This window comes from Oxyura jamaicensis, chromosome 10, assembly GCF_011077185.1.
Source record: "Oxyura jamaicensis isolate SHBP4307 breed ruddy duck chromosome 10, BPBGC_Ojam_1.0, whole genome shotgun sequence".
In the NCBI taxonomy this organism is placed as follows: Eukaryota; Metazoa; Chordata; class Aves; order Anseriformes; family Anatidae; genus Oxyura; species Oxyura jamaicensis.
In genome coordinates this window covers 4,882,455-4,909,321 of record NC_048902.1, presented here as the reverse complement: position 1 = coordinate 4,909,321, position 26,867 = coordinate 4,882,455, and the positions used below count along the sequence as shown (strand labels likewise).

Sequence of the window (26,867 nt, the reverse complement as noted above, 5' to 3'; positions counted from 1 at the left end):
GTGGCAGCCAGGAGCGGGCGGCGCCGCCGTTCCCGTTGGCGCCGGAGGCAGCCGGGAGCGAGGGGAGAGGCGCGGCGGCCGGAGGCTGTCCCTCAGCCCGGGGAACGCCGGAGCGCGGCCGCGGGACCCGAGGCAGGTTCCCGGCGGAGCGGGCGCCGCCTCCCATGCGCCGGAGGCCGCTGGGGTGCCAGCCTCCCGCCCCCGCAGCACGCAGCGCCTTCGCCCCGGGGCGACCGGACGGGACCTGCGCCGCCGGGGACGCCGGCGCCCTGAGGTGAGGCCCTGAGGGGCGAGCCCCGCGCCAGGTGGGGTGGCCGCGCTCGGCGGCCCGCGGGGACGCGGGCAGTGCCCGGGGGGCCGGGGCTCGGCGCGGCTGCCCCCTGCCTTCCCCTCCCGGGCCGGTCGGGCGAAGCCCCAGCCCGGGGGGCTCGCAGCCTTCCCCGGCTCTCAGAGCTCGCTGGGGCGCGCTGCCCAGCGCCGGTGCCTCGCGCTTTGGATGTCTTTTGACCGCGTAAGGAGCCGTCCCGCAGCCGCCTTCCCCGCGCTGCCCGTCTCCAGCGGCCGCATCGCGGGTGCGTGAGGGGCGGCTCCGTGTCCCTCGGCGTCCCCCCGAGCTCCCCGCACGTAGCGAGAGCCGCGTCGGGCACGGCTTCTGCGGGGGAGCACGAGGAGAAAGTAACTTTCCTCGGGAAGGACGTATGTCGCGGTTTTTGTCTTGCTTTGGGCCAGCTCTTCTGGTACATCTGAACACCGCTCTCCTTCGCAGCTCTCCTCGGGCTGCCCTGCCTGGCGTTGTGGGACAGGGACGGGGAGGCGGCGGGCAGGGAGGTGATCTCGGAATGCCTGCAGAGCTGTAGGGGTTCTCATCTGCCAGCGTCCGCGCTCGTGTGCTTGATGGCCCTCGGTGGACTTCCCATTAACTTCTCTTTTTTTCCCTCTTGTTAGAAGCCTGAACTGTTCAGAAAACCTGGCAGCAGCGCTTCCCACAGGTTAACGTGCTGTGTGGAAAACTGCTTCCTTCGGCTTATCTCAAATCTACTGCCTCATGCTGTTCATTCCTTATACAAGAAATTATACTCCTTCTCTACTGCTATCCCTGTGCCCTCTTCAGGACTACGTTCTTATTTCTCCACCTTAGTCTCAAAATAAAGCATTCTTAGCTTTTTAGTCACTTCTTGTATGGGAGTTTTTCCATATCTCCTGCCAGTGACGGCACCTTTTTCTGTGTGTTTTCATTCTTTCATTTATTTTTCCTTTTGATCAAGGGATCAGCAAAACTAAGTGATACTGAAGACCCCATCGCGGTGTGGGTTACATGGCAGCTCGCTGATCTCCGCTCACAGGCGTGACAAGCTTAAGTAGGCGCATCAATTATGTGAAGAGCCAACAAACACAGTAGAAATATTTGCAACTCACTGTGTGGTCATCAGCTGATGAATCAGTGTGATTTATTTATTTTTAATCAGACACTACTATGTAAGTAACTAGTTGTTAGTAGCTTAATACAAGGGCGTAATGCCATGGGTGAAATAGTCTCCTAATGGGTGCTTAATACTCTGTCAATATGCTGTGCTTGTTTCTTCTGTCATCTTTCCTGTTCTGTGCTAAGACCAAGACCTGAAAATGGCCCAAAATTTATCTGAGTTCAGTGCAGTTTGTGGAGCTGCCAATGCACTCTAACAACCCAGTCTATCCAGCTGCAGCTTGCCAAATCGGACTTCTTTCTGGCAAACGACTAGAAGTAATCTACTGGTTGATGCAATTTCCACCCATTCAATATTATCAGGGATTTAAAAGGAACCTTGGCATTGCTCAAGTTCATCAGACAGTTGTGATTCTTTGTTTCTCTTCCATCACTTCTCTCCCAAGGATTCTGGTGGGACAATGGATCTAGGTAGGCTAGGAAGAGAGAGTGCTTTTGGAGGAGAAAAGTGCTAGAAAATGAGAATATTTAGTAAAGCTAGAAGTAGGAGATCAGCTGTTTTGAGTTATATATAGAGAGGCCTTTGAAGTGAGTGTAGGCAAGAAGCGTAGGTTATTTGTCCTAACTCTGTCCCAAACAGAGCTTGTCAGGTTTTGTTTTGGAGCAGGGCTAATCCCTGGTCACTCTAATCTGGAACAGTTCCATTGGGATCCAGGGTGTTACTTCTGTTTCATGACTCTGACTCTTGGAAGCACTTGGACTAAGAGGTGTTGCATGGTGCAAGATTTTTTTCCTTTCACACTCCATACAACAGGTTCTTTCAGAGCTCCGGCAGACTTAGTTGCAGAAAATTAATTAGGTTGCTGGTATGTAATGATGAGTTTTATGACTGCAGTATAAAACCTTTGCTCTTGCTGTAGAATAACATGAATAACTGTGCTAGGCAAACCTGCATTAAACTAAGCCTGAAAACTAAACAAAAATGGACTGAATCATCTTGAAGACTTAGATTGGCCTGAGAGTTGTGATTCTGTGCAATGACAGCAGAAAAACAGGTTTTCAGCATGGCAGTCTGTGATGTCAAATCAGATGTGTGGTATTCAGAGCATTGACAGAGACAATTGTTGAAAGCAGACATGAAGAAACTTCAGCCAGACAGTTGGTGTTTTTTTTTTATTTAAATATTGGTTTATGGTCTAAAGTTAAGTGCAGTCCATGTAGAGACTCCTATGGACCCTGAGTTATTCCCTCAGGGAACATTAAGGCTTGATGGTTAAGCACTTAAAAATTCAGAAAACTCAAAAGTCAGCCATGCATAAAAATATTAACTTTGTCCCCTGTAGTGTTGTATTATGGTAACAGGCTTCAATTGTAGAAGGCTTTAGTTTTTTTCCAAGTAGGAAAAAAGTAAGAGGAGAAGACTTACTGGATCAGACCAACTTTTGGGTAGTCGGTATCCTGGACCTGACGGTGTCACTTCTGTTTCCGTAGATGGGCAAAGCGTTTTGTAACTCTTAGCTGTGAAACACTTCCCACGATCCCAGTGCTCTCCTCTCCCTTACCTAGCTGGAGGACATACTCAGCGAAGAATCTTGTTCTCTTAACTGGGCACACAGTTCACGCACCGCTTCATTTCAGTTTAGAAATTGGCATAATGTGGTGATAATGCAGTTTGGAGGATGAATCAGGTTAATAAGGAAAGTTAATTTGGTTATGAATTTATGTGGTTTAAATATGTGACCAAAGGACATGATTGTGCATTGCTAATCTGTTTCAGGTTACATAAGAGCTGATTGTTGTGTGTTTTGCATTTGAGTAACTCCTGTTGCATTCAGAATAGTACATTGCACTAGAAAATTCAGTTTACGTGCATTACATTTTTAGGGAGAATGCATGCATTTAATTTAAAAGATTAGTTAGGGAGGCGGTAAGCAGATGTAAATAAAAACGACAAAGAAATCGCTTAGAAAAGCGATTTGATGGGCACTGAATTTGGCCTCATATCCTACGCTGTATAAAGGGACTGTAGCTGAAACTGCATGCTTCAGAGTTGCCTGATTTTGTTGTTGTGTTCTTTGTGCTAGTTGGCAATAGCAGATATGAATCCTGTAATTTAAAACAACTCGGTTGTCTCCTAGTGAAATGTTCTGTCCCACCCAGTTTTCTCTTGGGGACTTGTGAGTGTCATGTCACACATCTCATTTGTGTAGCTTCTCCCTGCAGGGTTAGGGCATTCCCAGAGATGGGTCAGCGTTCATAGCTTTGGTTGCTGTTAAGCAATCAGCGCTTGTCAACACCATCTCCTGACATCCATTGCGTTCTTCTAAATGGCAGTACCAAAGGGCGGATGTGGGGCTGCTTGGCAGGAACTGTTCTTGCACTAGAAATATTCCAGGTCTAATAGGATCTGGATCTGGTCCTTGTGCAAGAGAAGTAGCTTTATCTGTTGATCGGGTGATATGTTTGTGGATCGCCAGAAGGTGGGTTTCTGTGACCTGCTGGGCTGCTGATCAAGTCACAGAATCACACAGAATCACAGAATTTCTAGGTTGGAAGAGACCTCAAGATCATCAAGTCCAACCTCTGACCTAACACTAACAGTTCCCACTAAACCATATCCCTAAGCTGTACCAGCATCTTCTTTATCTCTGAACGAGGTATGATGATCACAGGATATTGGCCAACTGTTGCACTTCCTGAAGGTAAAATTCTTTTGCAGATTGCTTTAAGCTTTTTAAAAACAAAGCAAAACAGCCACACACACAAAAAAAAAACAAAAACAAGCAAAAAACAAACATAAACAACAGAAGAAAAAAAAAAAACACAAGGCACTGGAATAAAAACATCTATTAGATGTTTTTGGATGGAACAAAAACAAATGATGTAGCATGTGCCTCCTAGGTTTATTGCTGTATTTCTTCAAACTGCAGCTCAAGGACTTGCTCATGGGCTATTTCACATCAGTCCTGTGCTGCTACTTCTTGGCATCCCACTTCAGTATTTATTTTGGTCCTGGTTTTGGAATTTCCCTTCACAGGAAGATTCCATACTCCTTATATGGAAAAAAATGGTTTTAAAAGGGACTTTTTTCCATTGGTTCTGTGGATTCTTTTCTAAGTATAAGAGCCGCTATCTGTTTTCTTTAAAGCTCTGATCCAAGGGCCAATAAAGTCAAGGAAAAGGTTATCAGTATTTTCAATGGCTTTTGGATCAAGGCATTCCCATGTGATGTGCTCTTGCCATTGGAAAGAATGTTTTGAAATTGCAGTGGCACTTTAAAGGATCATTTTGGTATATCTTTAAAGCCCATGTGTTGATACGCTTCCATTCACATGTAAGGAGCGAAGCTGGCGCATCTCCGGGCCCTGCCAGTAAGCAGCACTCTATTTCTCCGGTGGGTCTAATGCTGTGTCTGAACTGTGATAAACTCTAATTCTCTGATTACCTCTGTAGCTGATAAAAAATGAATTGGCAGAATGCATGAATGCAACTCTCTTTTCAGGCCTCGGCTCATGTTCCCAACCTGCATGAATCAATTACTGTTAAGCATGGATATATGCAAGTGTTGGTGTGACTGCAGCCTTGGAGGTTAGCCCTGCCTAGTGTGTGGAGCCCTTTTTCCCCCAAATGTTTTTCTGGAGCGTCACTTCAGCAGAACTGTCTGTGAAACAGAAATCAAAACGAAATTTTGTTTCACCAGGAACAGTGAATGCCCTACAACATAACTGTGAATTTTGAGGAACACTGAAACAAATTGACAAGTGACAACTTATTTATAAGAGCAGGGAGGAAGGCTTTATCAGCACAGATCCATCCAATGTCTTCATCTGATTTGGAGGAAGAAATGGCTTCAGAGCTCTGGAAATTCATTTTGCTGGTCAGGCGGTAACAGGTAGCTGGGTCCCAGAAGCTGCAGCTGCTGTCCCCCTGGCAGCCTGCTTCACGTAGCATTTAGGAAAGTAGAGGTAGATTTGCCCCAAAATCATGAGGTTGGTTTACAAATCCTGACACTCTGGAATGAATATATCTGACTTCATGTTTTCTGAGCTCTCCAGAGTTTACATTTGCAGTCTTTTCTTTGCCAGCGCAAGAGCTAGTAACTTGTTCTTTTAATGGGAGTAGTGCTTGTCATGCAGTCAGTTCCCCGAACTGGGGCCTTCAGGGGACTCTGGATACCAAAATAATCATATTTAAATACAGGACTTGGTAGAAGTTCAGTCCTTTACAGAGGATCGGCAAAAGGCTTATTCACTAATTCTGTGATCTTGTTTCCCTTTCTTGTAAGACTGCTGTGTCTTGCATTTTATACATCTGTGATTCCGTGTAGAGAGCAATACAGTTCTTCAGAAAGCTATGGCTTGTCACTGCATTTTTGTTGATTTCACTTTGATTACTTAATTAGTGCTTTTTTCTTTTTTTTTTTTTTTTTTTTTTTCCTAAACCAGACTTCTTAAAATATTGCAGTAAATAAGAAAAGAATATTCCCTTTGTGTTAAATTCAAAGGCATGGCTGTGGTGGTGACGGGACTTTCAACTTCTGAACTTTCCAATTCTGTCTCCGAGGGGTTGTATTGACCTCTGCTGTACAGAGATGAAGTTGACCAGAGAAACCTGGTCATGAGCAGAATCTTGCCAAATCCGTGTCCGTGTAGCCGGCAGGGATGCTGCTGGGTGTGCTGACACCTTGGACCTTGCTTGCTTGGACCTTGCTGTCCTTCTTGACTGCGTGGCCTGGTGTGAGACACAGGAACGAAGACTGGCTGGAAGTAAGGGTTGCTGTGAGCCTGGAGGATGCTGCCTGGAACCCTGCACAGACATAAAGTGGTTTCCTGCCAATTGCTTTCTATGTGGGTCATGATGTCCATGCTGAACCGTGATATCTCTGTTCTTGTTTTGGGAAGAGGCCAGATAAAGAAGCCCTTTTTAAAAGCTCTTCTTCATGAAAGCCACATCCTCATGAAAAAACATCTGTTGTGCCAGGCCCTGCTGGATCAGCACTTGGATCTGTGTGAGCATGGAAGAATACTGCTCCCCTAGGAGAAAGACGTCACTTAGATTCTCAAGTACGGTATGACTAAAATCTGTAATCCTGAATCAGGCGGATTCCCCTGTGACTCCGTTTGGATTAGCTGGCGAGAAGTGCACGGAAGGAAAACTCTAGATGGCAAATTCAGCAAAACTGTTGACAATAGTCTGTGAGTCAATGTTGACTTGGAAAGTTTACAGATGTCCTGAATTTTTCTTCCCATGGTAAAGGTGATTGCTCTAGTCCTGGTTTGGTAAGGTCGTACTTCTAGCAGTTGGTTGTATGTTATACTTGGGTTTTCTTTGGTAAATGTAGTTTCTGCGAAAGTAAAAAGAAGAAATGATTTTGCTTATCAGATTGGCAAAGGGAAGCAAGAGCCTGTCCAATCCCACCCTGCTTAATTACAACAAAATGACATCCCAGGACACAAGCTGACCAAAAGGATGATAAACTACATGGGATGGATGCAGTAACTTAATCTGGCAGCAGTGAAGGCTCTGTCTCATGTTCCTGTAGTTCTGTGAAGCTACATCCACTAGGGAAGTGAATGTGGAACAGCGAGCAAATCGCCTTGCAGATCTTGAGGGCTGGTGTGAGGAATTCAAACGCTTAACTAGAACAGCAGAAGAATAAGGATTTGAAAGAATAGAGTGTGTTAATCATTAACAGTTAGTATTGTTCAGCTTTGACAGCCCAGAAAATACTGTTCACGTGTTGAAACTCAGGGGTTAAGGCTGGATGTCTGTTTTGATTTTTGTAGTGACAACCAGACATTAAAAATGTAATTTCCTATATTCTTGTACTTCAGATATCGTTTGTACTAATTAACATGATACTGCACAGCAGAAAGACTTTCTCTTTTTTTTTCCCTCCTACTTATGGTTCAGGCTTTTACTCACATTGGCATTAAGAAGTTTGAAGTACTTTAGTTGCTTCTCAGAAGAATGTTTAAAATTTTTCATACTCAAGCTCAGATTTATTACTTCGGCACTGCCAATGCTGCTGTAATTGTCACTGTAAAGTTTCTTGTATTTGTTGCTGGCCAAATTCATTACACCGGAGTGAATGTGTAACAGGTAAGCATGTTTGAAACTTAAATAATTATAATTAATAATAAATTGCAACAGGAAAAAAACTGTGCAGTTTTTGAATGATGAAGGCATGAAAGGTCTGAAATATCTTCGCTGCTTTAATACTGTTAGAATTGGACAGAAAATGAGCTGACTTCTTTTGAACCATGCTGCTTGTGATTAAATCCTGATTTGTTTCTGTTGCTTTGAAATGGAAGAGGGGGAGAAACTGTTTCCAAATGTATCTTGCTGGCAATGGCAGGTTCAGAAAGGTAGGGTTGGTTGGTGTGTTTCTGCTTTTTGATTTGCCTTTTTTTCTAAAGTTATGTTACAAGGCCTCCTCAGGATTCCCATTTACTTAGACCATACAGATTTTACACTTAACCAGGAACCCAAGTACCGCCTAGAGAGAGATTACACTTGGGCTGCATTCCTTTCAGCAAGTTTCCTCTCTGTCTCCAGCAGTGGATACTCCATTAGATCTCAGGTCACTGTATAAAACCTGACTTTTCCTGACTTTAAGCAATATGCTAAACAGCAGTGAATGCTAACTGCTGACTTAAAAATAATGTAAAACTCTGTTTTATTTTGTTTTTTAAATCCTCACTGATCTTACATGCTCTGCCTGTTAAACCCTCTGCATAGGGAATATTTAAAGCAGCATCTGAAGTCCACGCTGTTGAGGGAGTTACTCTGTTTTCTTTCCCAGCAGTTTGCAATTGGCTGGGCTTGTTTTCAACAAAAGCCAAGAAATCTCTCTCTCACATTTTGCATCCCTGTTTTTCAGTTTTGTAGGCACTTGGATATTTTTCCTGAAGCTTCAAGTGATGTCAGATGAAGGTCAGTGCACTCTACTAACCTGCCCTGCAGCACAAATAAGTTCAGGCCCTACTGCCAAGAGATGACCTTTGATTTCTTTTTACCTGACACAATGAAGGCTCTGTTCAGAATTCTTCATTCCTGCTTTACTTTAGGCAAAGTCCCAGCCGCTTGAATAGGTTTGCTTGGGCAAAGAGGGTTACAAAAGTTCCTGAAGCATGGTATGGTGAGGGCAGAGGCCTCTGTGTTGTAGATGAATTTCAGAAACTGCATTTATCGTGGTCTGAAAAGAGAGGTAAAAGGCAAGAGTGGATTGTGTAGTGACTTCCATCACTACTGAGACTGAAACTACAAATAGTAAGTATCAGTTTTAAGCTACACCTGATCAACTGAGATAGTGAGCAAAGATGCTTATGCATTAAAACACTTGTTGTGTATAAGCATAAAGAAATACTTCAGTGTGAAATAATCTCTGGCTTTACAGACTGCTGGAAGGCTGTGTGTACTGTCAGTGGGTAACTACTATAGGGGTACTTGTGCTTTCCCCCTCTTGGTATCCTCCTAATCGAGGTGTGCTCTTGGGTTGAGAGATGTAGGGTCCCTTAAAACTAAGTGTAACAATTTTGCTCAAACTGCTGTTTCAAAGTGGGGTTACTAAGAGATTAGCTTCACCTAAATGAAGTTGTGTGTGGCTAATAAGTGGGGAGGCAGGTTACAGTAACGCTCTGACTGAACCATGCAGCTGGTTTGTTAAAAGGGAGATTTCCATCAACCTCTCTTTGCAAGTCCATCCTTATTGATTTTTTTCTTATTGATTTTTCTCTTCAACCCGTATTTCTTTTGCAGGTGTGAGAGTGGGTGCTTATGCTTCAGATCCAGTGAATGATTTTGGAAATGGCAAAGTCAGTTCATTTCTTTCATAGTCAGTTTATGCAGTTCAGTCTTAGAAACCCCTCTTGAAAAACAAGTAGCAGGTTTGCTGATAGGCTGGGAGAACAGTCAAGACAGAAACCTGATGTGGAAAGGATGGCTTCAAGTCAGAGGAATAAAGTTTTCCTGACTCATTTCTATGCGTTAATGCTTTTAGCAAGGGTGGCAGTGGTAGCTGGTGATTTTGTGAGGTTAGTACCTTTTATCTGTCAACCATAAACTCGTTCTTCACAGGCCTCTGCATGGCATCCGCTAAACTATTTCTTTACTAATAGGCAGCTGTTTAATCTGCAGCCAGTAAGATATTTCATCTTTGCTGCTCAGTGATTGATAACCTGAGATTATTTGAATGTATGATTGTATTCGAGTTTTCTGCCACGGCCTGATATCTCCTGTAGGAGTGTAACAGTTTATGCAGTTTGCATTAAATGGACCGAAATACTGACTGTCACGTGGACCACCAGAGCACATGAGGCATAGCAGCAAGACAAGATTTGTAGGATGTCAAAAATCCTTTTCAAATGGACAGGGTAAGAATAAACAGCTCCCGCTCCCCACCCTCAAAGGATCTTGCAGTTCACTTTTCAAATGCAGGAGGCAGGAGGATTCACCACGTGGAGGTATGATTGGTGCAAACATTAGGAATTTTGTAGAAGCCCGCACCAAGCCTGACCTGAATAAAGGCTTGAGGAGAATTACGTTCAGTGACTTCAGTCTCAAGGGGTATAATTGAAAACATCTTTTTTTCTAGGTTTCTGAACAAATGGATTTTATGGGTCTTCTGCTGTTATTAGTTGTGTCGTGTCTTAATTTCACGTTCTTAAAAATACAATGATAATGCTGTTTGTCATCCCTAATTCTTGTTAAAGTTTGGCTACTTGTGTTTTCCTTTTCATCTTTACTAACATCTTCACATAAAGAAGAGCTGCACCTCTGCAAATGTGCCTCTTTAAATGGTAAAAGCGGAACACAGTTGGAATTTGATGCTCCTTTCTTGGTTGCCTACCTTGTTTTTGTAACAGTGGACTTTTTGTAAGACATTATTTAAAACAAATTCAGAGGATAAGGTTATTTGATGTCTATAGTTTTTATGCTGTGGCCCTCATCTTAATTTTATTGCGAGTGAAAGCTAAATAAAAGTCCGTGGGACAGTTCTTCAGTGGTTTCTCTGAGTTACATCTGTATTGTTTATTTACATGCAGAATTTAATATTTGCAAAAGATTTACAATACTTCTTATTGTCGTTATTGTAGTTGACTTTCAGAGATCCATTGATAATTTACAATTTCATGTTGGCTTTAAATTCTCAGGTATTGTTTCAAAATTTTGAGAGAAATACCCAGTTTCACAGTGGTCTGTTAAGACCTCTCTTTAGACCTGTTATTTGTCATTATGTAGGAACATAAAGGAAAGCAATACATCTTTGAATTCTACTGTTGCATTTCCATACCTGTATGTGGGGAGCTTCAGATCTGAGAGGGTTTTAATGCGAAGTTAGAATCTCATCCTTCTTGTAGCATTATATAATAACAAAGTGACTTGAGATGAACTAATTAAAAAAATGTTATTTAAGATGTTTCAAGAGCATAGTTTCTGAAGTGTCCTATGGAAGATGGTGAGCTGTGTTTCTGTCCATGATCTAGCAATCATTATCTGTACTGCCTCTTAGAAATAAAGCTTGGCACTCAAGTCTTGCTACTAGGTATATGGAATCTCCTTCAGAACAGACCTGAGCAGTTGACCTATGTTTTATTCAGCAAAGGTGTGTGTAGAATTTATCTGAATTCTGTAGTATCACAGCACTATTTGCTCTAGACGTGTCACTTGTTTTTCAGTGGTCCCGAAGACATAGCCCCATGTAGGTGCCTGCAAAGCTTCTACATCCTCGCAAGTTGAAGCCCTATGTTGCTCTCATATACTGCACCTATTCAGAAGATATTCGGCATCCAGATTCTCCCAAATGTGAGAGGACACTCTCTGAATCCTTGAGCTTCTGAGAAGATGGTACTCCTCTGTCTGTGCGCCCCCCAGGCAGTGCAGTGCCTAAAGGCATTGCCTGGTTCTTGTGTAGCAGCTGGGCTGCGGCAGTACTGGTACCTGAGCAGTGCTGGTCACTTCAACGGGCGCTCGACTCAGGTGGGAATTGCATGAAGGAAAAAAAGAAATCTCATCTTTTTGCCAACATAAAGCAGTCAGGTTTGTTGACTGCAGGAGAGAACTGAAAGGAAGAAGACATTCTTCGTGTTGAGTGTTTATTACAAAAGCCCTCGTCACTTTTTTGGACGTGGGTTAGTACAAAATGTACGTCAGTAGATAGGCAGTGTTGTTTTTCCCTTCAGTTATGGCAGTATTGAAATGTATGTTAAAACACTTGTCCTTGAAAACTTGTGTAGAAAAGGATTTGATGAGTTATTTTGGGACGTGCGCCCACATTAATCTCCATCAGAGGGAGTACAGGAAGCCAGTGCTCTGCAGTGCAGCGCTGCATTGAGTCACAGCAGCATACTTGTCAGCCTACCAACACCTTTTCCTTTGCCCTAGCAGCTGGAATGCATTGGAGCAAGATACTCAGTTGGCTGTAGCCTTGATATCCATATTTTCTTTGTCTGCAAGTAGATGGGCTAATAAACTCATGCTGAATTACGTTACATTTACCTGTACTGAAAAACAGTTGTTTTTTAATTTGTTCTTCTGTAGTAAATGAGTTGTGTGTTGAAGTCCTGCTCAATTCCGGAGGGAAAGCCAGCCTTTCTTTAGAATGTGTAACCCACAGCAGAGTGTTACATACGAGGCAGAGAAATCTCTGAAATCTCCCGGGATGACTTTTATCCCATTTTATAGCTCCATACACAGAGACTAATGCTACAGAAGCTCTTGGAGTTCTTGGAGTTGTAACCGAAATGTGGAAATGAGCCCCAAGGATCTCAATAGTCATTTCAGCGGGTGCCTGTGTTATGTTTACAGATGCATATTCCAGTCAGTTTCTGTTCTGCTGCATGAGGTTTTATGGTAGAAAATTAAGCATCTCTGGCAATAGGGGATTTGAATAGCTATGCAGAAGAGAAATATTTAGTCAGCCTTGACGAGGCTCTGCTCATTGTGGTCACTTGGGTGATCTATGGCGATCTCTTCCAGGGACTAGGAAGGCTTCCATTCGGGGTTGCCTAGCAAGCTTGAAAAGTGGTTTGGTGTGATTACTGGCGTGTGCCTCTACAGATCCAGCTTTATCACTCGTCTGCTTTGGAACAAAGTATAAATATTGCTAGAAAGCATTGTTATTTGGAGGCATTACTTCTGCACGGTGATGTTTCCTCCACTGGTACTCCAATGAAAATATTTTTTTTCTGAATAAGCAAGCAAAGATTTCAAGTCTCTGTCACATACTCTTCCCCCTGTTGTGTGTGATCACTGGTGCCCCAAACACCTGTGGAATTCTCAAAGCAGAAGGGGGGGAGGAGGAACATTGTGAAAGTTAGTGTTTTGACATTGCACGTGTTCATGTACTGTCTTGACAGGCGCATTAACTTTTATTATTATTATTATTTTGGTGAGGACAGTGATAAATTTGAGCATTCAGCTGCTATTTAATTTCTTCCTTTGAAAATCACAGCTGTGAAGTTTGGGGTTTTGACTGTTGGAAGTGCTTGTGTGTGTTCAGAGCACTTGGCTCCTTCTGTTGTCCTGTTAGTATGGATCAGCCCGACGTTAGAGAAAGGATAGGTTCACATCAGGCTTTTTACTTGCACTGGAGTCGTGCAGAAAGCTGGTTGCGGTAGGTTAATGACGCACACTTCTAAATACTAGTCAGTGAAAGATCTCAGAGGGTGTCGTCGCAAGGAGGGACCCTTGATCTTTACCGGTGTATGCTGCTGAATGGTGCCTGATGCTCAGGCCACCGAAAAATTATTCTCTGAAGTACAGTCTTCTAAGTTTGTTCCCTTTTTTTCAACGTAGAGGATGCTGATGTTTGGGCGTGTGTTTGCTATGTTTATTGAACAGTTTGAAAGCTTAATTCTCATGGTCAATTGTTTAAAAATTGAAAATACGACTTGTGTTCTGCCAGACAGTTCTTCTTAAACAGTTGGCTAGAAAACAACGCTTCCTTGTTATATAAGGCAGGTATCTTCTACCTGCACAATAATCATAGGGTTTACATAGTTTTTGCTTTGTGAGAGAGATGTCTCCCAGCTGTGTTCCTTAGAAATAGCTGCTTATACCGATGAAATACATTGCACATGTTCCTTCAGCTAGCTCTACAGAAAGATTTGCTTCCTATGAGTTTTCAAGCAGTGTGTTTTATAACTCTGAGCGAGGCTGGTGGGTCTTCGGTTTTCATCCAAAAGGTGTTAGGTCCTCTGAGAGCCAGCATTACCTCTTCATGTAAACTGCAAACTTGCTGTTGCAAGCCTATGTTTTTGAAGAAACTCAAGCTAAACTAGGCGGAGAGTTGGAAGACTTTCTTTGACTTCAGATACCTTGTGTTCTGAAAACAGCTTTCTTATTCTCCTTTCATGACTTACTTAATAAACATCTCATTTTCTTTGACTTAGTTACCAATGAAGAAATTAGTGGAGACTAATATTGCTAATTGCTCCGAAATACACTCCTATGCCTTGAAATATCAATATTGTTCTGACTTTTAGTAAATAAATAAACTTGGAGACTGAAATTCTGCCCATAGTACTTCTCTCAATTAAATATGTCTGGCTAGAGCATTTTAACTACCACTCACAGCAGGAATTGTACGGGAGTCTCCACAGCATGGAGAGGGTCTGGAAGCAGTGCATGAACAGTGCATCTAAAACACCACAACTGCTTGTACTTGGTAGAAAAGTATTTAGAACAGCATCTTGTTGAAAAGCAGTTGGTGCTCTCGCTACTCATTTTGCAGGCAGGACCACAGTTATTTCTGTGTTCCCACATATATACTGAAGTTCCCACAAGCCCATTTCTCTTGCTCGGCATTACAAAGGATTCACCTGTATTTCGAGTAGGTGCTTAGAGAGGTGTCAGGGAACCACCTGACTTTTCAGGCTGTTAACCATTGCTTCTTCTTTCTTTCATTACCAGGAGTCAGATGAATGTTGATCAAGTTTATGGAAAGGTTAAGGAGGATTGTTTTTATGAAAATGGCCTTTACCATATCATCTGGATCCCTCTCCCTCTTACATACATGTTCCCTTCTACGTCTTTGCTTTGGAATATTCAGGTTGTAGAAAAGAAGTTATATTAAAGGAGAGCAAAATTAATTGTCATCATAAGAGATCGTTGTTCTAAAAAAATTGTAGTTACTAAGCATAGTTAGAAAAAAAATAAAAAATAAATGCCAAGGATTTGGCCAAAATTACACAGCCTGTCACCGTGAAATGAACTTGAGATAGGTTTGCAATAGTTTCCACACAGAGTTACATCCCAAGAATCTCCCTGCCAATTTAGAGAGATTTATGATCTCATATCTGTGATTCATTTTACCTTTTACATATTTGTTTTTTGCCTAGAAACCACACATGAGGACCTAAAATACAATGTTTGTGAAGATTTGCTAGTATTTTCAAAAGGTGAAAGAGGGAGTTAAAATGGCAATCTTGGTTCAGCCTCAGTCTTGAACAACAGGCATTTTTCTGGATTATTTCAAAGAATTGAAGAGTAATTTAATTTTTCTGATGTCCAATTTGATTTTGGGTTTTCTGGCCTCAGGTTCGATATTATATTTTTATTTTATATTTTCTACTTAATCATATGTGTTCAGCAAATACTACATTAATTCTACATAACTAATGGTAACAAAAATTAAGAAAAGAAATCTAAAGAAATATTGAAGAAACCAGTCTGACTTGCCATACATACTACAACTATCGCACAAGGTATGAAATGAGTGCCTGTTATTATAGTTTCCCCCTTCACTTTCAAGATTAATGTCACAATCCATTAGATCTTTAGGTAAATAATTTATAATATAATAAAGACTGAAGCAAGAAAGGCTGAACTGTCGTCCTCCAGCATAACGGTATTTTCCAAGCAACAATGTGCATGTTGTGCATGGGTATTTTGGGCTAGATGCAGTAAAGACATTGGGGATATGGTCGCTATTGGATTTCCCCAACTTTGAGATTGTCTACTAGTGTTTTAAAGAACAGAATGGTTTTTGGTTGCCACATAGTCAGGTTACGTGGTTTTCTGCTGAATTCTACTGACATTACTGAAACTGTTTTTTGAAGAGTTGAGATTCACAGGAGTTAAAAAAAAAAAAAAAAAAAAAAAAAAAAAAAAGGCAGCTCTAGAAATGGGCCTAAAATCTCAGACTGCTCCAGGATTGCCCTCAACCTCACAGTCAGTGTTTTATTTGGGGTTGTTGTTTTGGGGACTCCCGTGCATCTCCCGCCTTGCAGCACCTCGACTTTGGAGCAGCTGGCACATTCCCCCCGGCTCCTGCCAGGCTGTGCCCCTCTGCCAGCGCAGGGCCTGTCCCACCCCCCAAGGCCATCGGCAGTGGCACCTGTGGATTTAGGAGGCTTGATCGTGCCTCTGTTCGTGCGGTATGTTTACTGGACTGTGTTTTTTGTGTGTGCGAGAGATTTTAGGGAAAGGAATGAAAACGTCTGGATCTTGATCAAGAATAGATTGGAGACAGGCACAGAGCTTTCTTGGACTGCAGTAGTTCTGGACACACCCAGAAGGAGAACTTTAAAGTTTTTAAACTAAAACAGAGAGGTACCTTCAGGGTTAGGCGGAGTAACTTGCGGTTTCTGATTTAACAAAAATGTATGCTCCATTTGAGCATCAGAACCTTCCCTCAGGTCTAACGCTGACTTTGTCTGTCATACAGCTTTCAGAGACAACTGTATCTTTGAATGTAATTACTGAATATTTGAAGAGATTAAAACTCCGCTGGTAGGTGTCATCAGTTATGGTACAAGCTATTGGGTATATGCACAAATGTGTGTGGAAACTAGGGAAACGTGGTGCACTGTGAGGTGCTTTATCCGAGTCTTGTGAATGTAGAGACTTCTGGATGCAAGCCAAAGGATTTTCATTTAACATCATTTAATAGGTGTGAGCAGCTGAACTGATAAATACACCACGCTTTACCGTTGTGCAAGGGAACAGACTCAAAGGTAATCTTAAAAGGTATATATACTTTTTTGGTTTAAGTAGTTCTAAATATTTGTTAATGCTATTTCCTAAATAATATAAAAACAGAGCTTTGCACATCAGCAGAAACAACTTTGGAATGATGCTTCGGTTTCATAGCTACTTCAAGTTCCTGCTGTCAGTAGCTGGCAAGATATATAATCTAAGCAGGAAGATAAACATTGAAGGAAATTTAACTTGGCTTGCCATGTATTTAAGTCAACAAGATAAAATAGGCTATACAGCTCAGAGCAGTTCTGAACTGAACTGAGTTTGTGTGTTTGCACGTGAAGCACCTCACGGCACTGCTGTGACTTAGAATGGTTGGTCTTTGGTTGCTTCCGTGTGTGTGCGTGCATGGGGAATGACTGGGAGTTTTCTGTCCTGGTCAGCACACGGATCAATGCGGATATATACGCACGGCGGGACTAAAAAGAAGTGTAGGTTGATGCTAGCATTACATTGTAATTCATGCGAGAGGAATACCATCCACCTGCGGTACAAAGGGTACAGTCACGTGAAAAATTGCCTGTGAGTAGTCCTGCAGTATTTAAGTGGTTAAGGTAACTGATTCGTTAGCTTTTTGCAAGCCACCTCATTGGAAGAAGTGTTTTTTTTTGGTTAATTAGGCAAGGAAATCTTACTGTTGACTTCCCAGTAGACTTTCCTCTTTACTTAACTTTCTGTACAGTGCCCCAGGTCTGCCCCGACAATTCTGCATATTGCATCATTTAATTCTTTGAGACACCTAGTTGTGTGTCTCAGCAAACTTCTGAGCTTGCCTATGAGCCTAATGCATTCCTTGTTTTTAAGTTGCTCCCATTCTCCATCTCCTCCTCGTCATTTTGAAATCTCCATTACAAATCAGTGTTTCCGTTTTCTAATTTAAGTTTAAAGACACTCTGCGGGTAGTGTCGAGAGTGTTAATTTCAGTAAATATCAAAAGGAAAGATTGTTATGATTAGTTCACCACTTTATAAGGTAACTGATGGGACTGGTAGCGGTTGGAAGGTGTTAGAATCGCTCACCTGCAGTGTGAACGGGGAGGGAGGAGACGTGAATCAGGGTCTGTTTAGCCAATCTCGTTTTCTGTGACCTGATGCAAGTTTTATGATATGCAGCGGAACGCCTCTCCCTTTGGGTCGTCAGGCCATGGGTGCTCTGGAGGGGAGGTGTTAATTCTGTCCCATCCTGCCTGGTGCGGTGGTTTTTTTTCCCCTACTGAGTTTCACAGATTTAGTTTTGTCCCACCTTGGGGTGAAATGGGGAAGATTGTCGCAATGTCAAATATTTTAATGCAGTGGGGAAATTCTTGGTAACTCTGCTCCTGTACAGGAATGTGGTTTGTTCCAGTTGAGGTGATGTGGTCTGTTCTGCTATAAATAGGGGTACCAGAAAGTCTTTTTGCCAGATAGGCCTCTAGTACTTTTAAGCCCCTTGTGGGAAGGTAGCTTGACTTATTGCAGCAACTAACACATTTTACACCTCACCAGGCTTTTGAAAGTTGTCGTGCCAAAATTCAGTCCTAGTGTAAGCTGTCTAGCCATTTCAGGTATTCATTTTGCCCTGGATCTTTGGGACGGAACATAATTGCCATGTTTGCACATTTTCATATCAAAACCACCCGTGTCAAAATGACATTGCTTTCCATATGCTCTAAACACTTAGCACTTAAGTCATTTTGAAAGCAAGCTCTTAAGTTCCTTAGGTGCTTACCATTTGCAGCACACAGTGTAAAAATTGCTATTTCTAAAGAAATGCACATATGAGTTGCAGTCAGAAGTGCTCTGAAAAATGCACTGAAATGCTGCTGGAATCTGAGTTAGTAATGCGAGCTGCCAATGACAGTAAAGATACAGATGAACTGAAGAAAATGGTAAAACTATGGCAAGACATTAGGTATTCTTCTTGAGAATAATCTCCAGCGATACTGAAGGTTTTTTGTTGTTGTTTGTTTGTTTGTTTGTTTTCCCAACCTCTTAGCAAAGCTAGTTTGCTAACAATACGTTTTCTGCTTTTCAGATGAGGTGTAATTTGCAATGGGGGTTGGGAGGGTGCACGTTTCTTCTGTTTGTGTCATGTAAAATGTTCTGTTGGGATTGTGTCCCTCCATGCAAGGGTGTGGGATAAAAAGATTCTTGCAGAATGAAAAAACAGAACAGGAGAGTACATCTGGGGTGGGGGGGAACACAGGATGATGAGAAACTTGAAGCTGTGTTGGTGACAACCCATGTTACATGCATGGTCTCCATTTTCAATCAGGCAGGTTGCAGGAAGTGAGACATTTGTTTCCTTCATAATTCAGAATGTCTGTTAGTAAATAGTTTCTGAGGGGATACGTCTACGTTCTTCGTGTTAGTGCTGTATGTATGGACTTAAACGTGCGTAGCTTTAGTACAGACTAAAAATCTGTTTTCTGAAGTGCTCCACATCACCTTAAAACCAACCAAAACAACAACAACAAACTACCCAACAACAAAATAAGTACAATATTAAGCAGTGAGACTGGTGACTAAATTAGAGAAAGCCTCTTAGATCTACTGACAAGCAAGGGACTGCAGAAATAAAAGATGGAGTTTAGCTGGGTCCTAGAGCTTTCTTCTGCACGACTAACCTGTTAGGTGGGGGACTTGTCCTGGTGCTTTTCCAAGTGTCCAATTGTTAATGCCTTCCCCGTTTAAAAACCAACAAACAAGTGAACTGAGACCATAAAAGGAATCGTCTTTTCAAGTTGTTAGAAATATTTTGTGAGTTCTTAAACCCAAATTTATTATTATTTTTTTATTCAGCTTGCCCAGTTAGCTCCAAACAATCCCCATTTTCTAGCACAGGATCAGTAGTTTATCTAACTTCTAACTGCGCTTTTTTTTTTTTTTTTTTTTTAAGTTCTCAGTGTCTTTTCCCTCTTTAGGCAGGTATTAATTACCTGGCTGCCTGACAGAAACTGAGTGCTTTTTATCTGTGAACAGCAATGTTCTCTTGTTTCTGTGCACTCCACAGCATTTCAACATGTAACCGCTTGTAAATGGCAAGATGCCGACAGTGGTTGACAAAGTTCTTAAATTTATGGATATGCGTTTAGTCCTAATAGTGTTTTATTTCCTCTTCCCACTCCCTCCCTCAAATCCATCTCCCCCCAGTTTATATTGGATCTCCGTGCTACAGAGATCTCTCCTGCTGTCTAATTCAAGTGCAGCATTTTAGGTGTCAAACGTACAATTGAAGCTTTACCAGAATAAGAACTCCCAGGTGTCTGAACAGTGGAGAAAGTTCCTAAACAAATGAGAGTGCACCTAGGTAGTAACTCTTTCAAGGGCTGGTAGGGCTACTCTGCGTTTGCAAGGATCGTGAAGCAACGATAATGCTCAGAAAGAAATAAGGATCAGTTGAGCTTGGATTCTGAATGCTGTGGAACCCCAGATCTCATGTGTGACTATGGGCCAGGCGCGTGGCTGGGATTGCTGTCCAATGAGAGGGAACAACTCTGCTTGTCCCTGTTTTTTTTCTGCAGAATGCTTGAAGACTCGGAACAGAATCATCCTTGCTTTGTTCACAACATGCAGTGTGTGTTACTACACTGCTATACAAAAGAAATTCTTCATTTCTATGTTTTCTATTAATAGAAATCTTTGAAGCTACTTGCAGTTAAATAAATAAAATCCTCAGTATAGTGGCAAAAAAGGCTTAACATCATACAGCTAACTTACTGGGAATGTGAGATAGAAAGGCAAGTATATTAAACATCAGTTCTGCACCCATGGGAGTCAGATCAAGGTTTGGCATTCCATGTTTTTTCAGCTGAGCACTTTGGCACAGTTTAAGTCTTGTCACCCCAGCTGGGGTGTGTCTGGTCTATTAATTGATTTTACAGGTTGAATTGTTGAATTGTCCCTGAATTCAGGTAGAAATGACTAACGCTGGTCTGTATCCAGTTTTTTGGACATCCCGAAAAATACTGAATAAGCAGCATTACATGTTTTTCTCTTTCTTTCTTTAGGGTTTGTTTGACCTGCATTGAGCTTTACTACAGTGAAGAGTATTTTTCCCTGGAAGACGCTTTGCATTAAAGGATCATGGTAGACAGTTTAATAGTTTCTTTGAGGTAAGTGATGCAACAAAACATTTTAAATCTGATTTAATATGTTTGTAACAGATAGCAGGAAATATTAGCTTGGTGGACTCTTGCTTTTGTGTTATAAGTATTTGGGTAATAGGAGGATAAATAAAAATCCTGTCCAAAGACAAAATAATAATGTGCATGTATCCTAGGCATAGTATTCCTTGGTGTTAGTAAAAAGAGAAAGTTCTCATTACTTGTTTCTGCTTAGAGCATCATTTGTGTGTCACTGTGACAGAATATTTTATTGGAAAGCTTTAAAGCTTTTTTTTTTTTTTTTTTTTTTAATGAGGCAGTGTGATTGCTATCACTGCCTTTAATAATAGATTTGCATGTTTTAGTACCTGTGCCGCAAGTCAGTCTAAGATTCATACCATGCATTCCAGAAACAGCTTGACAGTGGGATAATACGGGAAATACCTTTTGAGCAGTTTTGCTGACAAGGGAAGCACTAACCTTTTATTAAGCTGGTCTGTCCAGTTCTGTAGCTGGGCAAGCAGATTGAGAGAAAACACGCAGCTGTGATGCTACAGGAACCTCTGCTGGGAATGACAGCTGCAGAGCAGTGAACCACATGCTCTTTCGTTTGTATGGAGGTACTGTCAGTTACACCTCTGATCTAAAGTTCCTCATTGTGAATTTCAGACATCAGTCTTTGAATTTGAATTCTGGCAACCTCTAGTTTCCTCATCAGAATGGGTGTCCTATATTATTGACACTATTTATTTTATCTTTCCTGCTGAGACTCATCCCTACGTATCTCCCCAAAGCTGTCCCAGACTCAGGCTGTCCTGCAGACCTTCACTTGGGGAGGAAGACAGGAATATGAGACGAGCTGAAATGCAGCTAATCACATGGCTAAAATGCTTTCACTCCTGACTGGACAATCCACAGCTGGCCATGACAGCCCTACTTAAAAATATAACTAATAAGGGACAGTAACCATAAAAGAAATGTACTTTGGTACCCTCCAGCTTCATCCATTGAGAGTTACTATTCACTGCAATGGGAGAGGAACTCTGAGAGGTGTTCCTAATGAGGAATTAGATAGCAAACCTTTTTTTTTGCTACTCCTAAATAGAGAGCTACTATAGCATTATTTTTTCTCCTCAGAAAAGGTATTGCGTATTGCCAGTAAAAGAAAGTGAGCTAATGCTGTGCAATTTGGATAGTTCCCTGATTTTGCCTTAAACTAGCTGCTTGGCTACAAATAATACCATAACCATGAAAGCATGGGCTTTACCAGCAAGGTCTTTACTCAGAAGCCTGAATTAAACAGTCATCAATCAGGGATTTGTAGATGTTCAGGTGTCCTTGAAAAGTTTTGCCTTAGTTTGAGGAGCACTTGTTCTTTTTGGCTTTAGTGCTAAGCAAGGATACCTGAAGCAAGCTGAAATTGGAGAAGCCTGTTTTTGTAGTTCGGGAGGCCTAATATTAGTCTGGCGTGACTGACAAAAAAAAAAAAAAGGCTACTGAGAGCAATAACGTTTACAAAATTAAATCGACACACACTGATTTGAAGCTAGAGACTTACCTCAGGCTGGCTTAAGTATTCCTGCCAGTTTTGCCATGTGTTTGAAACAACAGGTTTATGCCAGTGTTTCTGGGAGACCCAAGTGCAGAAGTAAAGTAAAAACCAACTTCATTGTTCTTGAGTACATACATACAGATGTTACTTGTAATGCAACCTTGTTACAGAGCGGTCAGGAAAAGCTTGACACATACACTAAAAGTTTGAATTTTAGAACTGAAACCTTTAAGTGATTTGCTTTGAAGATTACAGTTCTCACTCGGTTCAGAACTACCGACCTTGTGCATTATTTCAGTAGAATTTATTCGTGGAAGTCTCTAGTCCTTCTGACTGATCAGAAGAACCCAGTGTTTTTCTTGTGGATGAAGGCATTCATTTTCTTATGCAAATTTTGACCTTTCTTTCAGGTGCTCTGGGGGAATATAGGGAGTAGAAGCCATAAAGGAGAGTAGATCATGGATAGGAAGTTTCTGAAAAGGAAGTTAAATATAACTTGCAGAGGATGTAGGCTGGGCCTGTCAAAGACTGAGCTCTGCCTACATTAAAATTTGTCATATTTTCATTGAGAATAGTTAGATCACTGCAGCTGGAGGTCTGAGTTCCATTTCTATTTCTACCTTTGATTTTGGGTGTGATTGTTAAATCAGTTTCTTCAGTCCTGCATTTGCCTTCATTCCACCACTGTCTTATCTGAGCCTTGCTCTGAACCGCATGTCTGGGCTCTTACTGTAGTTTCTTTGCAGCATCATTGGCTCCAGTTTCATCTGCCTCCTTTATTTAGCTTTATCACAAATGGTAGCTATGTAAAGTAAAATACTTCTCTCTAATGGACCTTTAAAGTGTTTTCACTTTTTTTTCTAAATTTGTGGAAGTAAGGAATGTTATTTTTTTCTTTTTTTCTTTAAATGTTTTTGGTTTTATTTGCTTTGAGAGGGGCACAGACTATGGTGATGAAGTGATGAAAGGCCATGTGCAATAAATGCTTACCTAACAGTTCCTCTTGCAGTTTGTTAGCAAAAAATTTAGAAAACAGAAAACTCAGTAAAAACATTCTCCCTAGCAGAAGACTATATCTATTTGCAGTAATCAAATGCTTTGTAAAACAAAAACAAAAAAACCCACCTGTTTTAGTTTAGTTGGTCTTTCTCTGAAAATACCTGAAACAATGTGAAATATTTAAAGGATTACTGCATAGTAAGCAAAGGAAGGGGCTGTGAGTAGGAAGCACAGCTGGATTTTGTCTGGTCCATTAGTTTGCAGATGGATTTTGTGTCCAAATCCATCAGTTTTATTTCTGCATTGAAATTCAGCAAATCATTAGCAGCTTTGGCCTTCATGGGGGGTCCAAAAGATTCCCTTTGTAAACTGAGAAGTCAAACTCCCAGTAGAAATAAAGATATCTTAATTTTCCCTCTTTCTTACCTTTTTGGGTTTTCTGATGAAGGGCTTTCTAGGAGGATGCAAACCAGTCCCCGGTTCAAGCTGTAGCAAACAAAAGAGTGAGCTAACTGAACCAAACTTGTAACGGGCTCTTAGGAGTCATTACAGTGGTGAGGCTTGACAGAACGAAGTTTGTTTGGGCTTGCTTCCCATTATGACTCCTTTCAGACTGAAGATGTGGGGACTGGGGTGATGCTTGGCTGCTTATCCTGAGTCTCTGGTGAGCTGTGTCCGCTACTTTCCATCTTCTGTGCCCATTAGGTTATTCAATTTCTGTAAGTGTTAGGCAGCTGGGGAAGAACCTACCTTCTGCAAAATCATGGAGGTTCTTTGCATGTTTCCTGTGTGCTGGGGGTGGAGTGTACATCTGCAAAACGAGGAACCAGAGTCAGAAACAGACTCAGTCCACATACGGCCGAACTCCTACCTAACACTTTAGAAAAATTGTGAAGCATATGTCAATTTAATCACCAAATGCTGAGGTGTAAAAGTATGCACTTTGAAAAATATTGTAATTTAAACATAATGTTATATGCAATACTGTTAGTGGATTCTACTTGGTGCACTTTTGCTTTATAGATGAATGTGTGTACCTGTTTCTGCCTGCTGTGTACCGAAGAGAATGTCATAAGAACGTTTCACACAGTTTAGTGAGTCTGCTTTGGTTAGTAATGGTGTTCAAGTGTGTAAGTCCTCGCAGCGTCAAGCCCTTTAATGGGTTATAGGTGTGTGTGGTTTGGATTAGTGGTAATGATGTATTCTGTTTCTCTGTTTGTTTTTTTCCAGACTTCTCAGTTCACTAGCAGTGCTGGGATTTCAGTTTGTCATCCCACAGCCTTCAATTGAACACAGAAAGGTGAGCATTAGAAATATTTGGCAATTGTGTACTTAAAAGTAAACATTGAAAACAGAGGAAGATGTTTGAAGTGATGCCGTCTAGATAAAGATCTGGGAATAATGTAGCTTTTGTTGTGTGTGTATGTTTTTATATTAATATATATGTTTTTAAAAGAGCCCCATCATAGTTAATCCGGTGAGTGTTATAAACAGATACAATGACAGCGTATGGCGTGTTGTAGGTCACAGATATAGCTGTGACAGCTTACTTAAAGTTTAGAGCATTAGAGCATCATGTAAGACAAATGGGAGAAATAATTCATGTCAGTGCGAGCAGCACTCAAACATGGAGTGATTAGCTCAAGCGTCCAGTTGCTCACAGGTAGCACTTTCTCTTACAGAGATCTATAAGCATCTGAAGCAGATACTGGACCCAAACCACACTCATGTGCTAGACTGAAATTGCTAGAGACTGGAGCTGGAAACTGTAAAACTTGTTTCTTGTGCTCTTGTGAAAAGTTCACATGCACATCTAAGAAGGCATGCAGCCAACACACGGTATAGAGGACCCTTATATCCCGCTCAGTATTAGTGAGGCCTTAGCTGGAAAACTTAATTTAGATTTTTGCACTGCTTTTCAGGAAAGTAGGGATGATTTGGAAACAGAGGGCAGCAGTGATTATCCTCGGGAGGTTTTACAATTTTACCTCTGAGGGGAGTTTGAATGAATTTGGGTTGTTTAGTCTAAAGAGAAGACTGAGGGGGAGGAGCAGACATAATCTCCAGATACTCTGAAGTGCCAAAGAGAGGTCTATTCTTAACCTCTGCGGTAGAGCAGATGAGAAGAAAAGGATTGAAATTGGCAGGGGAAATTGGGGTTTGTTTATTAGAAAAAATTTCCCACAGTAAGGATATAATGAATAATAGGTCACATTTACTTGATAACTTTTAGCATTTCCATGATGGAGGCTTGGTGAATATGTTGGACAGATATTTGCCAGGAATTATGTGTAGGTATTGCTGATTCTACCAGAGACATGAGGGAGAAACCCTCTGAGTGCTCTTTTGACTCTGTGTAGTCTGCAATCTTATATCTATCTCATCTCTTAATTGCTACTCAAACCCAATAGATTAATAATTAAAAGGTGTCAAGTAACGTACATCGCACGGGTTTGGCGAATAATGCAAATATATTAAACTTGATAAGTTCATTAGGTAAAAACAAAAATTACTATGCAAAAGATTTTTATGGTTTCTTCTGGAATACAAAGGTTGTAGTGTTGGTCAGCAGTTTCTAGGACGTTGTTTTTTTCCTTATCTAACTTACTTTGAACTTACATTCATACAATATAATTTCTAAATAACAACTATTCTCTTCAATGAGGCCAGAGTATTTATCGGTATTAGCAAAAGGAGGAGGAAATTTTGCATGAAACCAATAATCACCATTTGTGTTTAAAAATCAACCAAGCTGTCTCAAACTGTTTAAACTGAAATCTTTTCTTAATATTTGAGCAATTAACTTCTCTTGTCCATCAGTACTGGACATATGAACAGCCCTCCTGCTGCTCATCATGCCGTCAAGCTGTCTGTTCTCTCTTCCCACACTTACTTTATTAAATAAATAGTATTTAACCTTTTCTGTTAAGTGCCATGCTGTGATGAACCAAAGGTTAAACTATGAAACATAACAGTCCTCTTCCTGGACAAACACTGAGGTCTGTATCCCTCGCTTTTCAGAAGTCATCCATGGGTGGATTGTTAACTGATCTTACGTTGCTGTATTAAAACAGTAAGCTGTAGTTACAGCCGTACTTTGCTTATTTTAGTAAAATTGGTAATGTATGCAGTAGTAAAGATTGTCCAAAAAAAATTTCTGGTGTAAATATTGCTTTGTATTAACTTCTTGCTTCTGTTATTAAGCAGTAGCATTGAAGCAGTGTAGTTTCTTTGAATTTACGTGCATCTTTTTGTCGCCCAATTGTATATTACTATTGACTTTAATGGAGGTATCGTATATTATCCACCTTATTTTCAATGCATGGAAGAAATGTCATGGTTTGCTTTTACAAGCTTTTCACTGGGCACTGCAATATTTTTGAAGTACTTCAATGAGATGAGCAAGATCCCTTCGCTTTGCTGAGGTGAGCTGTTAGACCAGTTGAGTTACCCATGCAGAGATGTACCTGAGTAGCACTGCAATGTAATGGCCAAAACTCATCAGTGCTCAAACAGCACTTCTGTTCACGAGAGGGAATGTCTACACTTAACAGCTACTTCAGATGTTACTGCCCTATCTATAGTATCTCGTTTTTTTTTGCAAGGTTAAGTTTTTCTGTTTTGGCTAGAGTTTTAGGGGGTGGGTGTTGGTATTCTGTTTATTTTCAGTAGACACGGATGTGTTGCTTCTAGGTTTAATTTCTGAGTCACCTCTGTTTTTTCTCCTTAAATCCACCACATAATAGCACTGTGTTGATTGTGTTGGCAGAACACAAGTAGAGGGGCAAGAAGGAGCTTATCAGAACTTCTTTTAATCAAATCAG

At 41.3% G+C, this 26,867-nt stretch overlaps 1 protein-coding gene across 4 annotated transcripts in view; it reads left to right on the top strand.

The window, feature by feature from the left end:
• THSD4 (thrombospondin type 1 domain containing 4) overlaps positions 1-26,867 on the top strand; it is a 303,076-nt gene that overhangs the window by 14,568 nt on the left and 261,641 nt on the right. For 3 of the 4 annotated variants that reach the window (XM_035336261.1, XM_035336260.1, XM_035336259.1), the window contains 2 exons: positions 20,397-20,501; positions 24,274-24,343. In XM_035336261.1, the coding sequence (XP_035192152.1) occupies positions 20,473-20,501; positions 24,274-24,343 (99 nt within the window). In that variant the 5' untranslated portion in view covers positions 20,397-20,472. Of the gene's footprint in view, positions 1-39; positions 275-20,396; positions 20,502-24,273; positions 24,344-26,867 lie in introns of those variants that run through there. The other variant, XM_035336262.1, reaches the window with a different exon arrangement.